Source organism: Theropithecus gelada, chromosome 1, assembly GCF_003255815.1.
Source record: "Theropithecus gelada isolate Dixy chromosome 1, Tgel_1.0, whole genome shotgun sequence".
Taxonomy (NCBI): domain Eukaryota; kingdom Metazoa; phylum Chordata; class Mammalia; order Primates; family Cercopithecidae; genus Theropithecus; species Theropithecus gelada.
Window position 1 is genome coordinate 192,306,190 of NC_037668.1, and position 21,884 is coordinate 192,328,073.

Here is a 21,884-nt window from a genome sequence, read left to right on the forward strand (position 1 = left end):
GCTGGGCGCGGTGGCTCAAGCCTGTAATCCCAGCACTTTGGGAGGCCGAGACGGGTGGATCACGAGGTTAGGAGATCGAGACCATCCTGGCTAACATGGTGAAACCCCGTCTCTACTAAAAAAATACAAAAAAAAAAAACTAGCCGGGCGAGGTGGTGGGTGCCTGTAGTCCCAGCTACTCGGGAGGCTGAGGCAGGAGAATGGCGTGAACCCGGGAGGCGGAGCTTGCAGTGAGCTGAGATCCGGCCACTGCACTCCAGCCCGGGCGACAGAGCCAGACTCCCTCTCAAAAAAAAAAAAAAAAAAAAAAAAAATAATCCCTTCCTTTGCATCTCACAACCCATGCTTGCTCTTTTCTTCTATCCTCTCTAAATATTCCCTGTTACCATTGCCAGTCACTTATCCCTCAATATTGGAAACATTTTAGGGCTTTTTTCTTCTCTCTCCCCTCTCAGGTGATCTCATTGGTATTGATTTGTTGACCTTGTTTATGGTGGCAAACTGTTCCATTCTCCAGTACACCTGTAGTACAAATTTCCAGAAGTAGGAAGCTGAGTCAAAATAGTGCGTGTAAAAAGTGTGTAACTTTGACAGATACCACTGTAGTTCCTCTCAAAAGGGTTGTACTAACTTATACTCACACTAGCAATGATCTTATTTCCCCACAGCCTTGCCAACAGGGTGCATAAAACTTCTGGATATTTGTAATCTGATAGATAAAAAATGTTACTTTCATGTAGTTTTGTGTTTTAGTTATTTTAAACAAGCAGATTTCATATGTTTAAGGGGAATCTCAATTTCTTTTCTGTTTATGGCCCATTTTTCTGTTAGGTCATCAGTTTGTGTTATCGACCAACAGGAACTCTTGACATAAGGAGATTAACGTCGTCCATGATACAAGTTACAATTGTTGTTTAATCCAACATGTGTTTATTGAGATGGTTTCCCACTCATCATGGTTCAGAGTGCTTTTAGTGCTGCTTTCATATGAAGGAACATCCTTCTGTAAGCCTTTCCTCCTGTAGGCTGGCAAAGGACAGTGGAGCAGCCAACACACAAAACTACGGTTTGTGCATGGCTAAAGACCATGGTGATTTTATAGCATCCTGGGCATTTCACATCCATGAAGTAGGAACTGGGGCTCTGCACCAGGCGTTTCTTCTTGTGTTTCCTCTTCTCCTCTTCCGGAGAGGGATGAAGGAGAACCTTTGTAAGAGGCATGTTCTCGTGGGAAGGTCACCACCACCAGAAAGGACGATTTACAAATATTTTTCCCCAGCTTGCCTTTGACTTTCGTCTTGTAATTGTTGTTTTGCTTTGTTTTACCATGAAGAAAATTTTGAATTTTATGTAGTCAAATCTATCAATTTCCTCTTCTGTCTTTTCTGGGTTAGTCAATTAGAAAGACCTTTTTCACTTCAAGATTGTAAAGAAATTGCTCCATGTCATCTTGTAATATTTTCATGGTTTTATTTTGTATGTTTAAATGTTTGATCCATTGGAGGTTATCCTGGTGGACAGAGGGTGGTATTAAAGCACAAAATAGAAAATATGTAAAAAATGGCAGATAGGAGGCAGGACTAACTTGCACCTTCCAATTGGACAGACAGAACAGTGTGTGGAGATTCACATTGTGAACTTTTACTCCAAGAACCACCAGAGGAACACACCAGGAAAACTGAAAAGAATTCACAGATCCTTTGACAGAAGTGGCTTGCAGCTGCAAAATCTGAGCCAAAAAACTGTGAGTGCCCAAAGTATGAGAGGGGCAAAGCCCACCTCCAAACACACATCCTCACTGGAGAACCTGAAAATTCAGATTATGGGAGAAGGATTTAATCTTACCTAGAACTGAAATGAATTTAGTGACATATGAAAGTAAAAGCAGCAGTAGGAAGAGCCCTGTAGGCAGTCCTGGTCCCCAGGGAAGCCATTTCTGACTTTATCTCACAAGGGTCCTTGGGGAGAACAGCCAGTGGAACTGGGGAAGGGCCACAGAAAGGAGACTTCCAGGTAAACTGTGTAATAATTTTGACTGAGTGCAAATTTTCCTGGGCAGAATCCTGGGTGGGGGAGCAAACGAGAAGTGCAGATACAACATGGAAGCTGAAGCCATGGCAGGCAGGGAGGGGCAAGGCCTGAAAGCCCTGCCTGCCTTCTCAGCAGGGAGAAATCAACTCCAGAAGGAATCTCAAAACCATGTAAATACATGGAAATTACATAATCTGCTCCTGATTGATCTGTGGGTCAACAATGAAATCAAGATGAAAATTTAAAAATTCTGTAAACTGACAATAATAGTGATACAACTTATCAAAACCTGTGGGATACAGCAAAAGTGGTGCTAAGAGGAAAGTTCACAGCATTAAATGCCTACATCAAAATTCTGAGAGAGTACAAATAGACAATCTAAGGTCAAACCTCAAGGAACTAGATAAACAAGAACAAACTCAAACCCAGCAGAAGAAAAGAAATGATAAAGATCAAAGCAGAACTAAATGAAATTGAAACAGAAAAACCAGTACAAAAGAGAAATGAAAGAGCCGGTTCTTTGAAAAGATATACAAAATGCATAAACCATTATCAAGATTAACCGAGAAGAGAGAGAAGATCCAAATAAGCTCAATTAGAAACAAAATGGGGCCTGGCGCGGTGGCTCACACCTGTAATCCTAACATTTTGGGAGGCCAAGGTGGGCAGATCACCTGAGGTCAGGAGTTTGAGACCAGCCTGCCCAACATGGCGAAACCCTGTCTCTACTAAAAATAAAAAAATTAGCTGGGCGTGGTGGCAGGTGCCTGTAATCCCAGCTACTCGGGAGGCTGAGGCAGAAGAATTGTTTGAACCCGGGAGGTGGAGGTTGCTGTGAGCCGAGACTGTGCCACTGCACTCCAGCCTGGGCGACAAGTGTGAAACCCCATATCAAAAAGATAGAGAAAAAAAGGGAGACATTACAACCGATATGTGCACAAACTAGAAAACCTAGAGGAGATTAATAAGGTCCTGAAAATATACAGCCCTCCTAAGTTAAACGAGGAAGAAACAGAAACCCTGAACAGAGCAATAACAACAGTGAGATTGAAATGACAATTAAAAAAATTGCCAACAAAAAAAGTCCAGGACCAGATGGATTCACAGTTGAATTCTATCAGACATTTAAAGAAGAATTGGGCCAGGCGCGATGGTTCATGCCTGTAATCCCAGCACTTTGGGAGGCTGAGGTGGCGGATTGCCTGAGCTCAGGAGTTTGAGACCAGTCTGGGCAAAATGGTGAAACCCCGTCTCCACTAAAATACAAAAAATTAGCTGGGTGTGGTGGTGGGTACCTGTAGTTCCGGATACTCAGGAGACTAAGGCAGGAGAATCGCCTGAACCCAGGAGGTGGAGGTTGCAGTGAGCTGAGATCGTGCTACTGTACTCCAGCCTGGGTGACAGAGCGAGACTCTGTCTCCAAAAAAAAAAGAATTGGTCCCAATCCTACGGACACTATTCCAAAAGACAGAGAAAGAGGGAATCCTCCCTAAATCATTCTATGAAGCCAGTATCACCCTAATACCGAAACCAGGAAAGAACATAACAAAGAAAACTACAGACCAATATCCCTGATGAACATAGATGCAAAAATCCTCAACAAAAAAATAGCTAACTGAATCCAACAGCATATCAAAAAAGATAATCCAGCATCATCAAGTGGGTTTCATACCAGGGATGAAGGGATAGTTTAACATATGCAGGTCAATAACTGTGATATACCACATAAACAGAATTAAAAACAAAAATCATATGATCATCTCAATAGATACAGAAAAAGCATTTGACAAAATCTAGCATCATTTATGATTAAAACCCTCAGGAAAATCGGCATAGAAGGGATATACCTTAAGGTAATAGAAACCATCTATGAAAAACCTGCAGCCAATATTATACTGAACAGGAAAAGTTGAAAGCATCCCCCTGAGAACTGGAACAAAACAAAGATGCACACTTTCACCACTTCTATTCAACATAGTACTTTAAGTCCTAGCCAAAGCAATCACACAAGAGAAAGAAATAAAGGGCATCCAGGACCCGGTGCAGCAGCTCACGCCTGTACTCCCAACACTTTGGGACGCCGAAGCAGGTGGATTGCCTGAGCTCAGGAGTTTGGGAGCAGCCTGGGCAACATGGCAAAACCCTGTCTCTACAAAAAAATACAAAAATTAGCCGGGCATGATGGTGTTCACCTGTAGTTCCAACTATGTAGGGGGCTGAGGCGGGAGGATCGCTTGTGCCTAGGAGGTCAAAGCTGTAGTGAGCTGTGTTTGCACCAAAACACTCCAGCCTAGGGGACAGAGCAAGACCCCATCTCTTAGAACAAACAAACAAATGAAATAAAGGGCATCCAGATCATTAAAGAGAAAGTCAAACTGTCGCTGTTTGCCAACGATATGATTGTATACCTAGAAAACCCTAAAGACTCATCCAAAAAGCTCCTATAACTGGTAAATGAATTCAGTAAAGTTTCAGGGTACAAAATTAATGTACACAAACCAGTAGCACTGCTATACACGAAGAGCGACCAAGCTGAGAATCAAATCAAGAACCCAACCCCTTTTATAGTAACTGCAAAAAAAAAAAAAAAAAAAAAGATAAAACACTGAGGAATATATCTCACTACAGAAGTGAAAGTCTCTACAAAAACACTGCTGAAAGAAATCATAGGTGACACAAACAAATGGAAACACATCACATGCTCACAAATGGGTAGAATCAATATTGTGAAAATGACTATACTGCCAGGAGAATCTATAAATTCAATGCAATTCCCATCAAAATACCACCATCATTCTTCACAGACATAGAAAAAACAATCCTAAAATTCATATGGAACCAAAAATGAGCCCACATACCCAAAGGAAGGCTACGCAAATCTGGAGGCATCACATAACCTGACTTCAAACTATTTTACAAGGCTATAGTCACCAAAACAGCATGGTACTGGTATAAAAATAGGTACACAGACCAACAGAAAGAATAGAGGACCCAGAAATAAAGCCAAATAGTTAAAGCCAACTGATCTTTGACAAAGCAAACAAAAACATAATGTGGGGAAAGGACATCCTATTCAGCAAATGGTACTGGGATAATTGGCAAGCCACGTGTAGAAGAATGAAACTGAATCTTCATCTCTCACCTTATACATAGATCAACTCAAGATGGATCAAAGACTTAAATCTAAGACATGAAACCATAAAAATTCTAGAAGACAACATTGGAAAAAACCCTTCTAGACATTGGTGTAGGCAATGAGTTCATGATCAAGAACCAAAAGCAAATGCAACAAAAACAAAGATAAATAGATGGAACTTAAACTAAAAAGCTTCTGCACAGCAAAAGAAATAATCAGCAGAGTAAACAGATAACCCACGAAGTGGGAGAGAATGTTTGCAAACTACGGATCCAACAACAGGCTAATATACAGAATCTACAAGGAATTCAAACAAATCACCAAGAAAAAAAAACAATTCCATCAAAAAGTGGGCTAAAGACCAATAGACAATTCTCAAAAGAAGATATACAAATGGCCAACAAACGTATGAAAAACTGCTCAACATCACTAATGATCAGCAAATCAAAGTCACAATGTGATACCACTTTACTCCTGCAAGAATGGCCATAATTTTTTTTTTTTTTTTTTTTGAGACGGAATCTCGCTCTGTCACCCAGGCTGGAGTGCAGTGGCCGGATCTCAGCTCACTGCAAGCTCCGCCTCCCAGGTTTATGCCATTCTCCTGCCTCAGCCTCCCGAGTAGCTGGGACTGCAGGCGCCCACCACCTCGCCCGGCTAGTTTTTTGTATTTTTTAGTAGAGACGGGGTTTCACGGGGTTAGCCAGGATGGTCTCGATCTCCTGACCTTGTGATCCACCCGTCTCGGCCTCCCAAAGTGCTGGGATTACAGGCGTGAGCCACCGCGCCCGGCCGGCCATAATTTTAAAAATTAAAAAATGGGCCAGGTACGGTGGCTCACGCCTGTAATCCCAGCACTTTAGGAGGCCAAGGTGGGTGGATCACCTAAGGTCAGGAGTTTGAGACCAGCCTGGCCAACATTTTGAAACCCCATCTCTACTAAAAATACGAAAATTAGCTTGGTGTGGTGGCAAATGCCTGTCATCCCAGCTACTCAGGAGGCTGAAGTGGGAGAATCGCTTGAACCTGGGAGGCGGAGGTTGCAGTGAGCCGAGATCATGCCACTGCACTCCAGCCTGGGCAACACAGTGAGACTCTGTCTCAAAATTAAAAAAAAAAAAAAAAAAAAAAAGATGTTGGCATGGATGTGGTGAAAAGGGAACACTTTTATATTGCTAGTTGGAATGTGAACTAGTACAACCACTATGGAAAACAGTATGGAGATTCCTTAAAGAACTAAAAGTATATCTACCATTTTATCCAGCAATCCCACTACTGGTTACCTGCCCAGAGGAAAAGAAGTCATTATATGAAAAAGACACTTGTATACGCATGTTTATAGCAGCACAATTCGCAACTGCAAAAATATGGAACCAGCCCAAATGCCCATCAATCAATGAGTAGATAAAGAAAATGTGATATGTACATATACCACAGAATACTACTCAGCCATAAAAAGGAACGATATATTGGTCAGGAACGGTGACTCACACCTGTAATCCCAGTACTTTGGGAGTCTGAGGCAAGCAGATCATTTGAGGCCAGGAATTTGAGACCAGCTTGGCCAACATGGTGAAACTCCATCTCTAATAAAAATACAAAAATTAGCTGGACATGGTGGTGTGTATGTATAGTCCCAGCTACTTGGGAGGCTGAGGCAGGAGAATCACTTGAACCCAGGAGGCAGAAGTTGCAGGGAGCTGAGACTGAGCCCTGCTGCACTCCATCCTGGGCAACAGTGAGATTCTGTCTCAAAAAAAAAAAAGGAAAAGAAAAAACAAAGATATAATGGCATTTGCAGCAATCTGGATGGAGTTGGCTGGAGACCTTTATTCTAAGTGATGTAACTCAGGAATGGAAAACTAAAAATCCTATGTTCTCCCTTATAAGTGGGAGCTAAGCTATGAGGATGCAAAGTCATAAGAATGACACGATGGACTTTGGGGATTCAGGGGGAAGCATGGGAGGTGTGTGAGGGATAAAAGACTACACACTGGGTATAGTGTACACTGCTCCGGTGGTGGGTGCACCAAAATCTCAGAAATCACCACTGAAGAACTTATTCATATAATCAAACACCACCTGTTCTCCAAAAAATGATTGGGGGAAAAAAAAGTATGGTCCTGAGCTGATCACTTTACTGCAAAATAAATAAAAATACGATTTTTAAAAAAGTTGTAAAACAGACAATGTTTTTCCTTTGCTTAAAACCCTTTAATGGTTTTCTAGCACTCTTAGGATCAATCTCAAATTCTTTTTTTTTTTTTTTTTTGAGATAGCGTCTGGCTCTCTCACCCAGGCTGGAGTGCAGTGGCACGATCTTGGCTCACTGCAACCTCTACCTCCTGGGCTTAAGCCATCCTCCCACCCCAGCCTCTAAGTAGCTGGGACTAGGGGCGCACGCCACCATGCCCGACTAATTTTTGTATTTTTTGTAGAGATAGGGTTTCGCCATGTTGCCCAGGCTAGTCTTGAACTCCTGAGCTCATGCAATCTGCCCGCCTCAGCCTCCCAAAGTGCTGGGATTACAGGCATGTGCCATTGTGCCAGGCCAATCTCAAATTCTTAATGTAGTCTATGAACCTCAGTGTTATTTAGCCCTCTTCTGTGTAATCACTATGTAACATCCTCTAACCCCCTTGGTCTCTGGGTCTCACTGGTTTTTTTTTTTAGGTCTTCAAACTAGTGATGCTTTTTAACGTCTCAGGATTTTGCACAAGTTGTTCCAGAACCAAAGTTAAATTTCTCTGTAATACACTCTTAAATCATCCAGGGCTGCTGCTTTGTAACACCCATTAACTGTAGTTAATTATTTGTATAATTAAGCGTTTAATGATTATCTTCCCTGCTAGATTATAAACTCCATGAATACAGAGACTCTAGATTTCTAGTTCACTATTGTAGCCTATGTTCCCAAGCACAGTGGCTGAAACATAGTAGCCTTACAATTATTTGTTAAATAAATAAGGGAAAGATAGCAGGTTTAATGAAAAGTCTTTTGATAACATCTAAACTCATCTTTTCAGATTATTAGTTTACCAAATAAGCTATAATCTATAATTTATTCTGAATCATCCACATAATCAGGAAGGAAATATCTTATATAAATGATGATACCAGGTATCCTATCAGGCATAGATCCTCTTAGGAATTAAACTCTATTTTGGCTTATAATCTTTTTTTTTTAAATCTTCTTTTTTTTCCTTTCTTTTTTTTTTGCTTATACTTTTATGAGTACAGTTACGGAGAATCAATCCCTAAATCTTAACTTTTGCTGGTAGAACACAAAATTGGCCTCTAAAATAAAAGCTAGGTTTAGGATTTATAATAACTTATTTCTTTGCTATTATGAGTTAGAATCAGCAGGAAATACCCAGGCAATTTAACAGAATGTGAACCTATATTGCTCTCTGACAAATAGGTCATAAGTGCATTGGAACACCAAGTGCAACTCACCTCTTGAAAGTTATGTTGGGTGAACTTGTCTGCTATCCTTAGCAACTCACGACATGAATGTGTGTCAGCAAAAGCCCGAATGCCCAGGCAGTTAGAAGGATCTAATTGTCTCTTTAAGAATTCACAGCAGGCTTCCTGTATTTCTGCCAGCTGGAGGAGGCAAGCAGCTGGCAGAAGAGTCTGAACATTGCCCTCTTCTACTGTTATCTGGGAGGTATATGCAAAGTCAATCAGTAATTCCATAGCCCTCTCGTCGATGTCGCGGATCACTACTTCTGTCTGACGGCTCTCTGCCAATTCTCCTGTAAACATAGCTCGGAAGTAGGGACTACAGGCTGACAAAATGACTCGATGGGCATATATCTTCTTGGCGCCCACAACTAGCACCACATCACATAGCTCCCGGTGCTTTCTCAGAAGGTTAATCACTTCCAAGGTTTGTCGAGGGTGCTTGTCTGAGATATAGGGCATGCGGGCAGGTTGGGGAACCCCTTCTGGTAGTTTGTTGGGGTCTCCAAGGGTGCAGCGGCTTGTTACATCCATTCCAGTCTCTCCTGGTCGAATGTTGGTACACCTATAGGAATGATGGGGGAGAGAAAGAAGATGGCAGTATTATTATAAACTCTTTTCTCCCCTTAAATGTTTGTAATTCAAGTGATAAGGAAACGTAATTAGCTTGGTGATTTTTTTTTTTTTTTATTTTTTTGTAGAGATGATGTCTCCCAGTGTTGCCCAGATTGGTCTCAAACTCCTGGGCTCAAGTGATCCTGTTGCCTCCACCTCCCATAAGCCAACATGCCTGGTCTACATAAACCATTTAAATTCCAGCTACTATGGTAATAAAACTTTTAGATAAGGTGGTTATGCTTATCCATTTTAAAAATTAAGCCCAAGTTAACATGCTTCAATTAATAGTTCAATTTTGAATTAAAGACAATCTAAAAAGTTTGGATTGACAGCCAGGTGTGGTGGCTCATGTCTGTAACCCCTGGGAGACCAAGGTAAGCTGATCACTTGAGGCCAGGAGTTTGAAACCAGCCTGGTGAATGTGGCAAAATCCTGTCTCTACTAAAATTACAGAAAAATTAGCCATGTGTGGTGGCACATGCCTGTAATCCCAGCTGCTTGGGTGGCTGGAGCACAAGAATCACTTGAACCCTGGAGGCAGAGGCTGCAGTAAGCCGAGATTGCATCACCGCACTCCAGTCTGGGTGACAGAGAGAGACCCTGTCTCAAAAAAAAAAAAAAAAAAAAAAAAAAAGGCTGGATTGAAATTTATCTTTACATAGAATCTTTTCCTCAAAGTTTATTGATATTAAAATAGTAAAGAAAATGGCAAGCTAAATGATGATTTAGCAGGACTCCAAAGAGCCTCCAGGTCGATTTTGTTAGACTAATTTGGGTCTAATTTCCTATTAGAGATATTAAATATGATAAGCCTCAATTAAAAGTACTACATATGTCAAACTGCTGTCAAATTGGTCTGAATCACTGAGGTTTCGGTATGATTATAAAATAAATGAATAAGTTCATAAACAGACATTCTTCAATTTATAAGTAAGTAGTATTTAAAAGTTGATTCTAAAAGTTTATTTATTTGGAGGTTTGTATTTTTCTATGGTAAGCGTGCTGTAAATGGGGACTAGGTTTAGTTGTAAAATTCAGTGCATCATAAGAAGCATTAAAAAATGAAATAGAAAGTAACAGCATACATTTCATTAAGTATGTTCAACTGTGTGTATGTACACACACAAATTCATATAGATATGCATCACTGGTTCCCTTTGTAAACTGCAGGTTATATCAAAAAAGTTTAAATGCCACTGCCCTGAGTTTTGAAGTCCCAAGACACAAGGAACAATAGGTACAAGAAGGGAGAAGGAAAAGAATCTCTCTCTTTTTCAGATTATTCTACAATTTGTTGTTGCTTGGTTTTTATATTTATTAATTTTTTAAAAAATTTTGAGATGAGGGTCTCACTATGTTGCCCATGCTGGTCCTGAACTCCTAGGCTCAAGCAATCCTCCTGAGTAGCTGGGATTAAAGGCACATGCCACCATGCTGGGTTGGTTTTTTTGTTTTTTTTTGAGACGGAGTCTGGCTCTGTCGCGAAGGCTGGAGTGCAGTGGCACAATCTCGGCTCATTGCAACTTCCGCCTACCCGGTTCAAGCGATTCTCCCGCCTCAGCCTCCCAAGTACCTGGGACTACAGGTGCGTGCCACCACGCCTGGCTAATTTTTTGTATTTTTAGTAGATACGGGGTTTCACCGTGTTAGCCAGGATGGTCTCGATCTCCTGACTTCGTGATCCACCTGCCTCAGCCTCCCAAAGTGCTAGGATTACAGGCATGAGCCACTGCGCCTGGCTGTTTTTGGTTTTTAAACAAAAACTTTAGAGAAGCATGATGGCTCGAGCTAGTATACATAAACTGTAGAAGTCTATAAGTTGGGCATTTCCTGTACATTTAGGTATGTGTTGCCTAAACTTGTGTTAAAGGACATATTTTTTAGAAGCTGCAATAATTATTTTCCTTTAAAATGGGTTCTGGACAAAAAGGTGGTGGAGTATCTGTAAATTGCTCAAATTTGATGAACACTGCCTGTATATATGTATGTGTCTATAAATCTTACAAGTTGGTGTTCTTCACAAGTCTTCAAATATGAAAACTGCCCCTTCTTGCTTGTGTGGAGATCTAGATATGGAATGGAATGGACCATCGGATCATCTAGCATAATGCCCTCCTTTTACAGATGAAGAAACTAGTTTGGTTACGTGACTTACTCAAAATCATGAAGCTCTCAGTCTCTGGATGCTTTAGGGTAAACCACGCATCTCCTGAGGTACTGTGAATATTTAATAACTGTAATTCATGTGAGTACTGGGAAGAGGAGAGGAAAGAGTTTCTAGGATGATTTAGCAATTCAAAATAAGGTTTGGTTTTGTTTTTTCTCATGGATTATCCAAATTTCTGTACAACTATTTTTAAAAGCCCAAGAAACTACACCAAATACAGACTTTTTTTTTTAGATTCAGTCATCATGAAAAATTTCATCAGTGAAATATCAAGAAGAGTCAAATAATTTGGTAAAAGAAGCCTATAAAATGCATTTCATATTTAAGGGAATAAGCATAACAAAGTGAACTTACGTTATCCCTTTTCTAACTAAAATTAACTGGATGGTCTAAGAAATTTTCAGAATTACTTTTAAGTATTGATAAAATACTTAAAATACTTTCATTATCTTTAAAGTCATTCCAGATAATACATAAGATACAAATTTGTATCTTTTCTTTGCAACAGGGTCTTGCTTTATCACCCAGGCTGGAATACAGTGGTTTGATCATGGTTCACTGCTGCCTCGACCTCCCAGGCTCAAGTGATCCTCCCACCTCAGCCCCCCAAGTAGCTGGGACTACGGGTGTGAGTCACCGTGCCTGGCTTGAAAATTTGTATCTTATATTCATATTTCATATGTGGAAATTCAGGTGTGAAATTACTAGGTAAAAGTCACAAATTACTGACAAATAATTAGAAATAAGATATTTGGATTTTTTTAATCATCACATTACATAAACATGCAGAGAAAAGACAATCTATGACCCTTAATTAAAATAACTATTCTTTTAACAAATACGAATTGCTTTTAATGTACAAAGTATTTTGCTATAGACTGTGGGAAATTCAAAGTAATATAAAGAAGCAATCTCTAGAGGAGGAGATACATGAATAACCAGTAAGAGGGCAACCAGGACAAAAGATGTGGTTCAAACGTAACAATTTTTGGAGCTAGGCTGAGCCTAGTGGCTCATGCCTGTAATCCCAGCACTTTGGGAGGTTGAGGTGGGGGGATCCCTTAAACCCAGGAGTTTGAGACATGCCTGGGCAACATAGTGAGGCCCCATCTCTAGAAAAGAAAAAAAAAACAAAAAAACCCAAAAACATATATATAATGTATGTGTATGTTTATATATATATATATAAAAGAATTTTTGGAGGTGATATATATGTTTAGGACCTCGATTGTGATGATATCATGGGTGTACACATATGCCCAAACTCATCAAAATGCATACATAAAATATGTACAATTTTTTGTATATCAATTATACCTAAATAAAGCTTAAAAGTCATTCAGAAAGGCAAAATCTATGAAGTATTTGTTTAACATCATTCAGAAAGATTCCAGATCTGACAGGTGTCGTCTATCAGGTTACCACAAGGGTGTGTCTTTTGTTGTGAAGTAGGAATATTACACTGGGTTTTCCCAGAGCTTAAGGGAAGTGTCTCACATCCATGCTCCAGATCGGTATATTTCTGTTTCTGATTCTTATTAAGCAGTCCTCTGATGGAAAATTCTTCCAAAAGTACCATGCTACTTAAAAGGCGGATGACTCAAGCATTCTGATCACTGAGTTCTAGGTCAGCCTCATGTGAGTCTCTCTCAGATACTAGTCATCTACCACTACTGAGAGAGTCTAATATCTAGCCTGCAAAGGATAGTATCCCTATCAGTCTTCGACTTCCAAAGCTGTAGCACGGACAGGAACTACAGTATAATAAAACACAAAGGTGTAAAAGGAGTCTCCTGAGAAGGACAGAAAAATCCATAAGGACTTTCTAGGAAGAAGAAATTGCTTGTGCATTGCAAAGATATAACACGAAAACAAAAAACATGGTTCTTCTTTTCTTCAACAAGAAGCAATTTTTCCAAAATACTTATACATCTGGTAAAAACATCACTGTTTGTGCTTGGCAATTTTAAAGACTAAAACATAAAGCTGAGCCGTTAAAGAATAATTTTTATCATCCACATAAACAATCAAGAATGCTTTTAACCACAGAGCTAAAATGGTGCCTTGTACATAGTAGCTGCTGAAAGAATCACATGATTAACAGTGGTAAAATCAAGCTTCTTTTTTAAAAAAGTAACAAAGACAAAAGACCAACTCAAAAATTCCTGGAATACTGACACTGAATGCTGAAAGTAAAGTGTTACTGTCACAACCTTAGTTATGTACATAAAGATGCTACTGTTGAACTGAGATATGAACAATTTTTTATTTCACCTAAGTACAATGTGGGTAAACTAAGCTAATGTCTCCGTTTTTCCTTTAAATATACCATAGTGCCAGGTGCGGTGGCTCACACCTGTAATCCCACACTTTGGGAGGCAGAGGTGTCTGGATCACCTGAGGTCAGAAGTTCAAGACCAGCCTGGCCAACCTGGTGAGGCCCCATCTGTACTAAAAATACAAAAATTAGCTGGACATGGTGGCACATGCCTGTAATCCCAGCTACCTGGGAGGCTGAGGCAAGAGAATCGTTTGAATCCTGGAGGCAGAGGTTGCAGTGAACCCAGATTGCGCCACTGCACTACTCTAGCCTGGGCAACAAAAGCAAAACTCCGTGTCAAAAAAAAAAAGAAAAAAAAGCTCTTATTACTGCATTAGTATAGTGGAATCTTTTTTTCTTTTTGTTTTTTTAGAAATAAGGTGTTGCTCTGTCACTGATGATGAAGTGCAGTGGTGTGCTCATAGCTCACTGCAGCCTCAAGCTCCTGGATGAAGCGATCCTCTCAACTCAGCCTCCTGAGTAGTTAGGCCCTCAGGTGCATAATACCACGCCTGGCTAAATTTTAATTTTTTTGTAGAGACAAAGTCTCTCTCTGTTTCCCAGGCTGGTCTAGAACTCCTGGCCTCAAGTGATCCTCCTGCCTCAGCCTCCCAAAGTGCTGGGATCACAGGTGTAGGCCACCATGCCCCCAGCCATTGGTGTCCATCCATATAATTTTCACTTCAGGAAATATCATTCATCTTTTGTCTTTTTTTCTCAACCATTTAACAATGTAAAAACTAGCTGGGCATGGTGGCTCACAGCTGTAATCCAAGCACTTTGGGAGGTTGAGGCAGGAGGATCGTTTGAGCTTAGGAGTTTGAGACCAGCCTGGGCAATAAAATGAGATTCCATCTCTAAAAAAAAATTTAAAAATTAGCCAGGTGTGGTGACATGTGTGACAGGTGCTTCTTGTATAGCTTGCAGAACCATAAGCCAAGATAAACCTCTTTTTTTTTTTTTTAAATAAATTACCGAGTCTCAGGTACTTCTTTACTGCAATGCAAAATGGACTAATACACTATCTAAATGAACATTTCACCTTTCCTACTTCAAAAATTTTGTTTTACTTTGAAAATTAACAACTTGACCTTAAAAAAGATTCAGTTGTACTGATCCTCATTTATAGTCCTAAATATACTTGAACAGAGAGAGCTAGAGATTTGGGTATATAAACCCTCAAAACAGAAATATCTCAAAGTGCCAGTGCTGCTTACTAGAAGGGGTCCCAATAGGCACTATATTCTATACTTGATTCCACACCAGAAAGCCAAGCTATTAACCTCTTCATTTGAAAATTGGTTGTGAATGTTTTAGTCCCAAGGCATCTCATCACTGCTTATTGGATAAAATGAGCATAAGCCTTGGGAGCCTTGGTCCAGTGATCGAGACCAAGATGGAGCAGGAAGGGTAAATCCTCATGCAAGCATGCTAGTTTCCCTTTATATCAGGATAGCAAAAGCCTTCCTAGAATACCCCTCAACAACTACTGTTGACATCTCATTGGTAGCACGGTGTCACACAGCTCTTCCCATATGCAGAGACAACTAAGAAATCAAGGAGAGTATTTAATTTTCTAGTGTCTATAGTAGGTGGAAGAAAGGAAGAGATGTGCAAGCTAACCTACAGTGCATGCCACACTAGGGAATAGTCAAATCAAGCAAGTATATGTTTTACCACTATTTTTAAGCATACACTTTAGACTGACTAGAACAAATTGAAAATTTCAAAGATATGAGATTGGAAATTTCGTCTTCTGAAATTAAACTCGAGTAGCTCAGCTATCCTTCAATGTGAGTAAAAAACTATCAATAAAAACTCTAGATACTGTTAAATAAAATAAGACCCGAAGCATGTAAAGCTTCTTACTCATTTTAGAGACTTTATGGGGTCTTCCTGCTAGGCCCCACTGTAAACACCCCTGGTACTCACTACAGTTCTGTCCTCAGCATTCTCCTTTTCTGTTCTACCATCACTTATGCCTACAGCTTGAAGAACCTTCTTAGTACTGATGACTCACATTTTTTAAAAATTTCTAGCCCAAATCTCTCTTCTGCCCCCGACTCATATTCCAATCACATGCTGGATACCTCCACCTGGCTGTTTCCCAAACACAATAGTATTAAAAGTATATGAAACAGAATCTATTCTTGGCTTGCTGAAACCTGTTCCTCTTCCTGTATTTTTCTTTTTAATCTTATCATGGCAGCACCTAGTTTCCTAAGTTTGGAGTCATTTATAACACTACCTTTTTCTCACTCCATGTTCACCAAATCTTTTTGATTTTACTATTATACAAGCTCTCAATTCCATCCTCTTCTCTCAACCCTCACTGCCATAGATCTACTTCAGGTTCTCATCTTCTTTCATCTGAACTACCACAACTAGTTTAAATTCATTTCCTTGCCATAATTTCTTCTCTCTTTCCAATCCATCCCCCATGTGCCTAGAAATCAGCTCAAAGAACAAACGATGTATATAATAATGTCCATTGGCTCTTAAATACCTAAAGTTTGAATTCTTTCCCATGGTTGTAGCCTCAATTTCCATATTTTCTACTTCCCCTTCTTCCCCAAAATACCCTATACTCCACATATACTCACTGTTCCATGCATGTCAGACAATTCTGGGTCTTGGTGCTCTCTCTTTTCTTTCTTTCTTTTTTTTTTTGCACAAGTTGTTCCTTCCTTTTATGGTGTCCTTAATTAACTCCCTTCTTTAGAAGTAAATTCTTATTCTTCCTAGAAGATCCAGCTCAAATATTGCCATTTCTGTGATGCTTCCTCATCTCCACAGAGCAGTTCCCTCCTCTAAGTTTACATCTCTATTAAAATTCTGTTAATGTTTGTTAGTTAATTAACTAATTACATTTTAGAGATGAAGTCTCGCCCTGTCATCTGGGCTGGAGTGCAGTGGTACAATCATAGCTCACTGCAGCCTCGAACACCTAGGCTCAAGTGATCTTCCTGCCTCCTCCATCTCCCAAAGTGCTGGGATTACAGGTATGAGTCACTGCACCAGGCCAATATTGTATCATGATATCTGTTTTCATCACTTGATCTGTATCACACAATATACAGGTATAGAGTGGTATTATATAAAGGTTTGACATATGAATAAACCAATTTCTACAATCAGGCTCAGTTTTCTACTAATATATTCAAGGAAACTTGGAAAAATTACATTACAAAATATTTGGTATCTCTAAATAAATGAATGATTAAAAAATAATACCTTGGGAAACAAACACATTGTTAGTAAAGACTATGGATTGGTATAACTCTAAGGGCAAAAATTTGTCAATGTCCACCAAAATTAAAAAATGTACATACTCTTTAGGCAATTCTAAACCTAAGAACTTATTCTATTTTTTTGAGACGGAGTCTTATGCTTTCGTCAGGCTGGAGTGCAGTGGTGTGATTTTGGCTCACTGCAACCTCCGCCTGCCGGGTTCAAGTGATTCTCCTGCCTCAGCCTCCCAACTGGGACTGTAGCTGGGACTAGAGGCACACGCCACCACACCCAGCTAATTTTTGTATTTTTAGTAGAGAAGGGGTTTCACCACGTTGGCCAGGATGGTCTTGATCTCTTGACTTTGTGATTCGCCCACCTCGGCCTCCCAAAGTGCTTCGATTACAGACATGAGCCACTGTGCCCAGCCAGAACTTATTCTATACTTACACATTTGGGCAAAAACCACCTACAAGGATATTCATTGCAGACAGAACTGGTTGTAACAGCAAAACAGTTGAAATAAATCTCTCTCAAATGGGACTGGAAAACAAAGGTGCATATAGACAATGGAATACCACATAACTATTAAAAGGAATAAGGTAAGTCTATATGCATTTGTTACAATTTACAAAACAATTTTTCAAGTGAATAAAGATACAGAAGAATGTGCATGATATGCTGACATTAGTGTCTTTTCAAATGCATTTTATTTTCTTATTTTTATTTATTTATTTATTTAAGAGATGGGGTCTCTCTCTGTTACCCGGGAAGGAGTGCAGTGGTGTGATCACCACAGCCTCGAACTCCTGGGCTCAAGTAATCCTCCTGCTTCAGCCTCCTATGTAGCTGGGATTACAAGTATGAACCACTATGCCCTGCAACATTTGTGTCTTTTTTTTTTTTTTTGAGACAGTGTCTTGCTCTGTTGCCCAGGTTGGGGTTCAATGGTGTGATCATGGCTTACTGCAGCCTCTGCCTCCCAGACTCAAGTGATCCTCTTACCTCAGCCTCCTGAGTAGCTAGAACTTCAGGGATCTGCCACAACACTTGGCTAAATTTTTTTTGTTTCCTTTTTGTAGAGATGGGGTTTTGTCATGTTGCCCAGTCTGGTCTTGAACTTTTGGGCTCAAGGGATCTGCCTGCCTCAGCCTCCCAAAGTACTGGGATTATAGGCGTGAGCCACTGTGCCCAGCCATCTTCTTTTTTTAAAAGCTACTAATGTTGGCCAGGTGCGGTGGCTCACGCCTGTAATCCCAACACTTTGGGAGGCATAGGCAGGCAGATTCCTTGAGCCTAGGAATTTGAGACCAGCCTGGGCAACATGGCAAAACCCTGTCTCTACAAAATAAAAATTAAAAAAATGAAAAGATAAGACATCTTATATATATTTGTGTATGAACTACAATCCCTCTAAAAGAATGCATAAGAAACTGCTTACAGTGGTTGCCTCTGGAGAGAACTGGGAACTGGGGTCAGCAATGGGAGAGTTAACTTTTCACTGAATATCCTATTGTATCTTTTAAATTTTGCACTGTGTATGCAAATGATGGTACATAAATGATGCAATGAAACTTTAATAATAAAATGCCAATTGATTTCATAAAACTTTATAATCAAAAATTAGAACACCTTTAACAATAATTTTCAGTCTTTTCTTGTTCATAGATTTTTTTTTGTTTTTTGGAGGGGCAAAGTCTGCAGAAACTGTTCAGTCCTATTTAAACAATTATTCAGTAATCATTAGGTGCTAGTGATGCAAATATAGGAAGACATGAGACTAAAAGAGCTCGCAATCTAGTAGGCAGAATGAACATGTATTCAAACAGTCTCAATATAAAAAGTTACTTCTCAAAGCTTCTTTAATAGCAGCTGAGTATAAACCCAGCATTACAGAGACTGCCTTCTGGGTTAAATCAGCAAAAATGACAGCCCAACAAGAAAAGGATAGGGAAGTATGACCATGATTGAAAGTAGGAAGCAGGCAGAAGTAAGACCAGAGACCAATGTGAGTAGGCTAGGCTCTGGCCAAGTGACAGTGATGAAGAAGGAGCTGTAACTTAACAATTAACGGCACTAGAATTATCCAACATGATTTTGAATAGCTGACAGTATTATGTAATAAAGCAAGAAAAAAGGAGCAGGTATGAGTGATTAAGCAAATATTTTATATAGACTACTGATAAACCAAAAACATTCCCACGCTCTGCTATTCTTTTAAAAAATAATAAGCTCTTATTTTAGCAATTACATAAGACATGACATTTTATGGTAGCTGGAGATGAGACACAATCAGTGGGTTTTGCAATAAAGTTAGAATGAACTGATGAAGCATTTAATATATGTTGTTAATTTTTTCATGTACATTGTGGTAAAATATTATTCCTGCCACAGAATAAAATATAAATAAGATAATAGTATTTTTCACCTTGATAACATCTTTTCATCTGGAAAAAAAGGAGCAGGCATGAGTGATTAAGTAAGTATTTTATATAGACTACTGATAAACCAAAAACATTCCCACATTTAAAGCATTTGCAAATATCCATTAATCCCCAATATCCTGATTAGATACATTAAAGAAGTAAGCTGGGGTACAGAGAAGGTGAACAGCTCAAGGTCAATTGATAAATCAATAAAAGATTTGGAAAAAGATATACATTCTGGTTCTTGCTCCAAGTTCTGAGTTATAAGTCATATTCCCATTATAAAATGTTTCTTCTCTTAAAAGAACTGCAAAAGTTGTTTACCGTTGATGTTAAATAACAAATGATTAAATAGAGTTCAATAAATAGAAAACAAATGTAAAAACCAAAGAAATAGAACTGGGCTGATTTTGTATCAATAAAGGTTCTAGTCTCATTTGTTAGAACAGAATGAGAAAAAGCATTATTAAATTCTAGGGTTGGGAGGGCCTATTTAATTGTATTTTCCCAGATATTGTTCTATTTTTCTATGGACTAAGTTATTATGTCTAAAACCTATTTTAGTCCTTATACAATCTTCCCTGCAATGCAGCTATTTTAATTAACAGAACACATGTATTATTGAACATCAAGGAAACAACCAAAACCATAATTAGGCATGCAGTACAGTGTATTGTAAATAATTATGATTCTTACATGGGAACAGAATCCTCTACATTTTATAGGGAATTGAAGATAATAAATCCACATAGTATCATAATGAACTTAATGATTATTTCCTTTAAAAAAAAAAACATGAAAAAGGAAAATTAAGTGTTTACATACAATCCACGGCACTTTTCAGAAATTTAACTTCTGTATTTTATTCTATTAAAAAGCGATTAATTCTTAATATTACTTTTGATTTATTGTAGAACAAGACTCATTAGTTCCAAGCAGAATTTAGTAAGATTGAAACTCTTTTTTAAAAATTTTAATTATTACATGCTGAATTTTAATCAGTGAAACCAAAGGTTTTCTTCCTGAATGCCTACCTGCGCATTGGCTTTCCTTCCATGCACCATGAAAAGTACCCTTCACCACACTCTAAAGCCGAACCTAAGACAACAGAAAAGCAGGAACTTAATAAAAGCTATTTCTGATCTTTACAGTAACAATCTTTATCTAATCATTTCACTCATTTCGTCAGTTATCAAGAGTTTCATATTCTATATCACAGGCCTTTTGCAGATGCACAATAACTTAACCTAGTACATTTAAGATTACCATCCTTACTCTGCATGCTAAAACGATTAAACTAAAGGGGAGGTAAAGTATGCTAAATAGTCCCGACTGTTAGGTCAGTCTTGTTCCTCTTCAAAAAGTGCTTGGAGATATTTAACTGTGATCTCGCCAATAAGTATATTTACAGAGCAATCACCAGATACCCACAGCAGTACTAACCTGATAGATCACATAGAGAACACGCTGCTTTAACAACGAATCTGAAGGTTGTTAACTTGTCCCGAAGTGACAGGAGGAGGAGGAGGCGTCGGCATTTGCCTTTACAAACAACTCCGCTTCCGACAGCCCAGGGAGCTTGAACAGGGCAGGGAAAGTATGGCTCCAGACTAACACTCTTTACATGCATTTCCTTCAGTTCCCGAAACAATGTTCACTACCCACGTAGCAGGATTTCGCCAGGTCCCGAGGGTTAAATGGGGGCGCACAGTACTTTCTTCCTTCCCTGAATTCCAAACACTGTCTGGGGAAGCTGTCCAGGGTGCGGAACCCCAGCACTACCAAGCAGGACACAGCCCAGGGCCTCCTCTGGCTTCCGAGATAGGCTGTCAGCCAGCGAGAGCGCACTCTGGCGCTCCGCGAGGCCCGGCCCCAGCGCCGCAACAGTCTCTTCTCGGCGCCGACAGACAGGCGACCGACGAAGCACAACCCTGACTGACCCCATGGGGCAGCTCAGCAACTTGGCACCACATATTTGCGAAGCGAGCCCTGGGGCGCTGTCCGCTGTCCCCTGCTCTAAGGCGGCTGGCTCACTTACCGGCTCTGACACTTTCTTCTCTGCCGCAGCCTCCTCCGTCTACTCCGCCCTCCACTCCTCTCTGCCTCCTCCTCCACCGCTGCTAGCTCAGGCAGGATGCCGCTCTTAAAGCTATTTCCTTTCCCTTCACCCGCCCATGTCCAGAAGCAGGAAGTAGTCCTATTCTTAAATCGTTCCCGCAGGAAGCCACATACTCCGCCAAGGGGTTCCGGTGCGGCTCCGGAAGTAGTCGTGCCCTTTGCTGGGGCATTCGGGTAACCTCAAAAGGTGTTTATCCTCGTGGGGGTTGTTTGTCTCCCAAGAGTAACCATTTTTAGAGTTCACTACGGAACTGGCAGTGTTTGAATACTGAAGCCTCCTCTTCTTTGTTTTCGTCAGCAAAGGCAGCAGTCAAAGGGTAGTCACAGAAAGCTAAGAATTTTTATCTCTTTTTAGTTGGTGGGTCTCCTTTT

At 39.9% G+C, this 21,884-nt stretch overlaps 1 protein-coding gene and 1 pseudogene across 2 annotated transcripts in view; both read right to left on the reverse strand.

Moving 5' to 3' along the window:
• Positions 1-21,599, reverse strand: part of KLHL20 (kelch like family member 20) — a 67,569-nt gene extending 45,970 nt beyond the window's left edge. Inside the window, exons 1-3 of one of the 2 annotated variants that reach the window (XM_025355617.1) lie at positions 21,433-21,599; positions 20,429-20,492; positions 8,624-9,197 (exon numbers count right to left, since the gene is read on the reverse strand). In XM_025355617.1, the coding sequence (XP_025211402.1) occupies positions 8,624-9,197; positions 20,429-20,451 (597 nt within the window). In that variant the 5' untranslated portion in view covers positions 20,452-20,492; positions 21,433-21,599. Of the gene's footprint in view, positions 1-8,623; positions 9,198-20,428; positions 20,493-20,837 lie in introns of both variants that reach the window. The other variant, XM_025355608.1, reaches the window with a different exon arrangement.
• LOC112605769 lies at positions 972-1,227 on the reverse strand (annotated as a pseudogene).
• Positions 21,600-21,884: the final 285 nt, after the last annotated feature.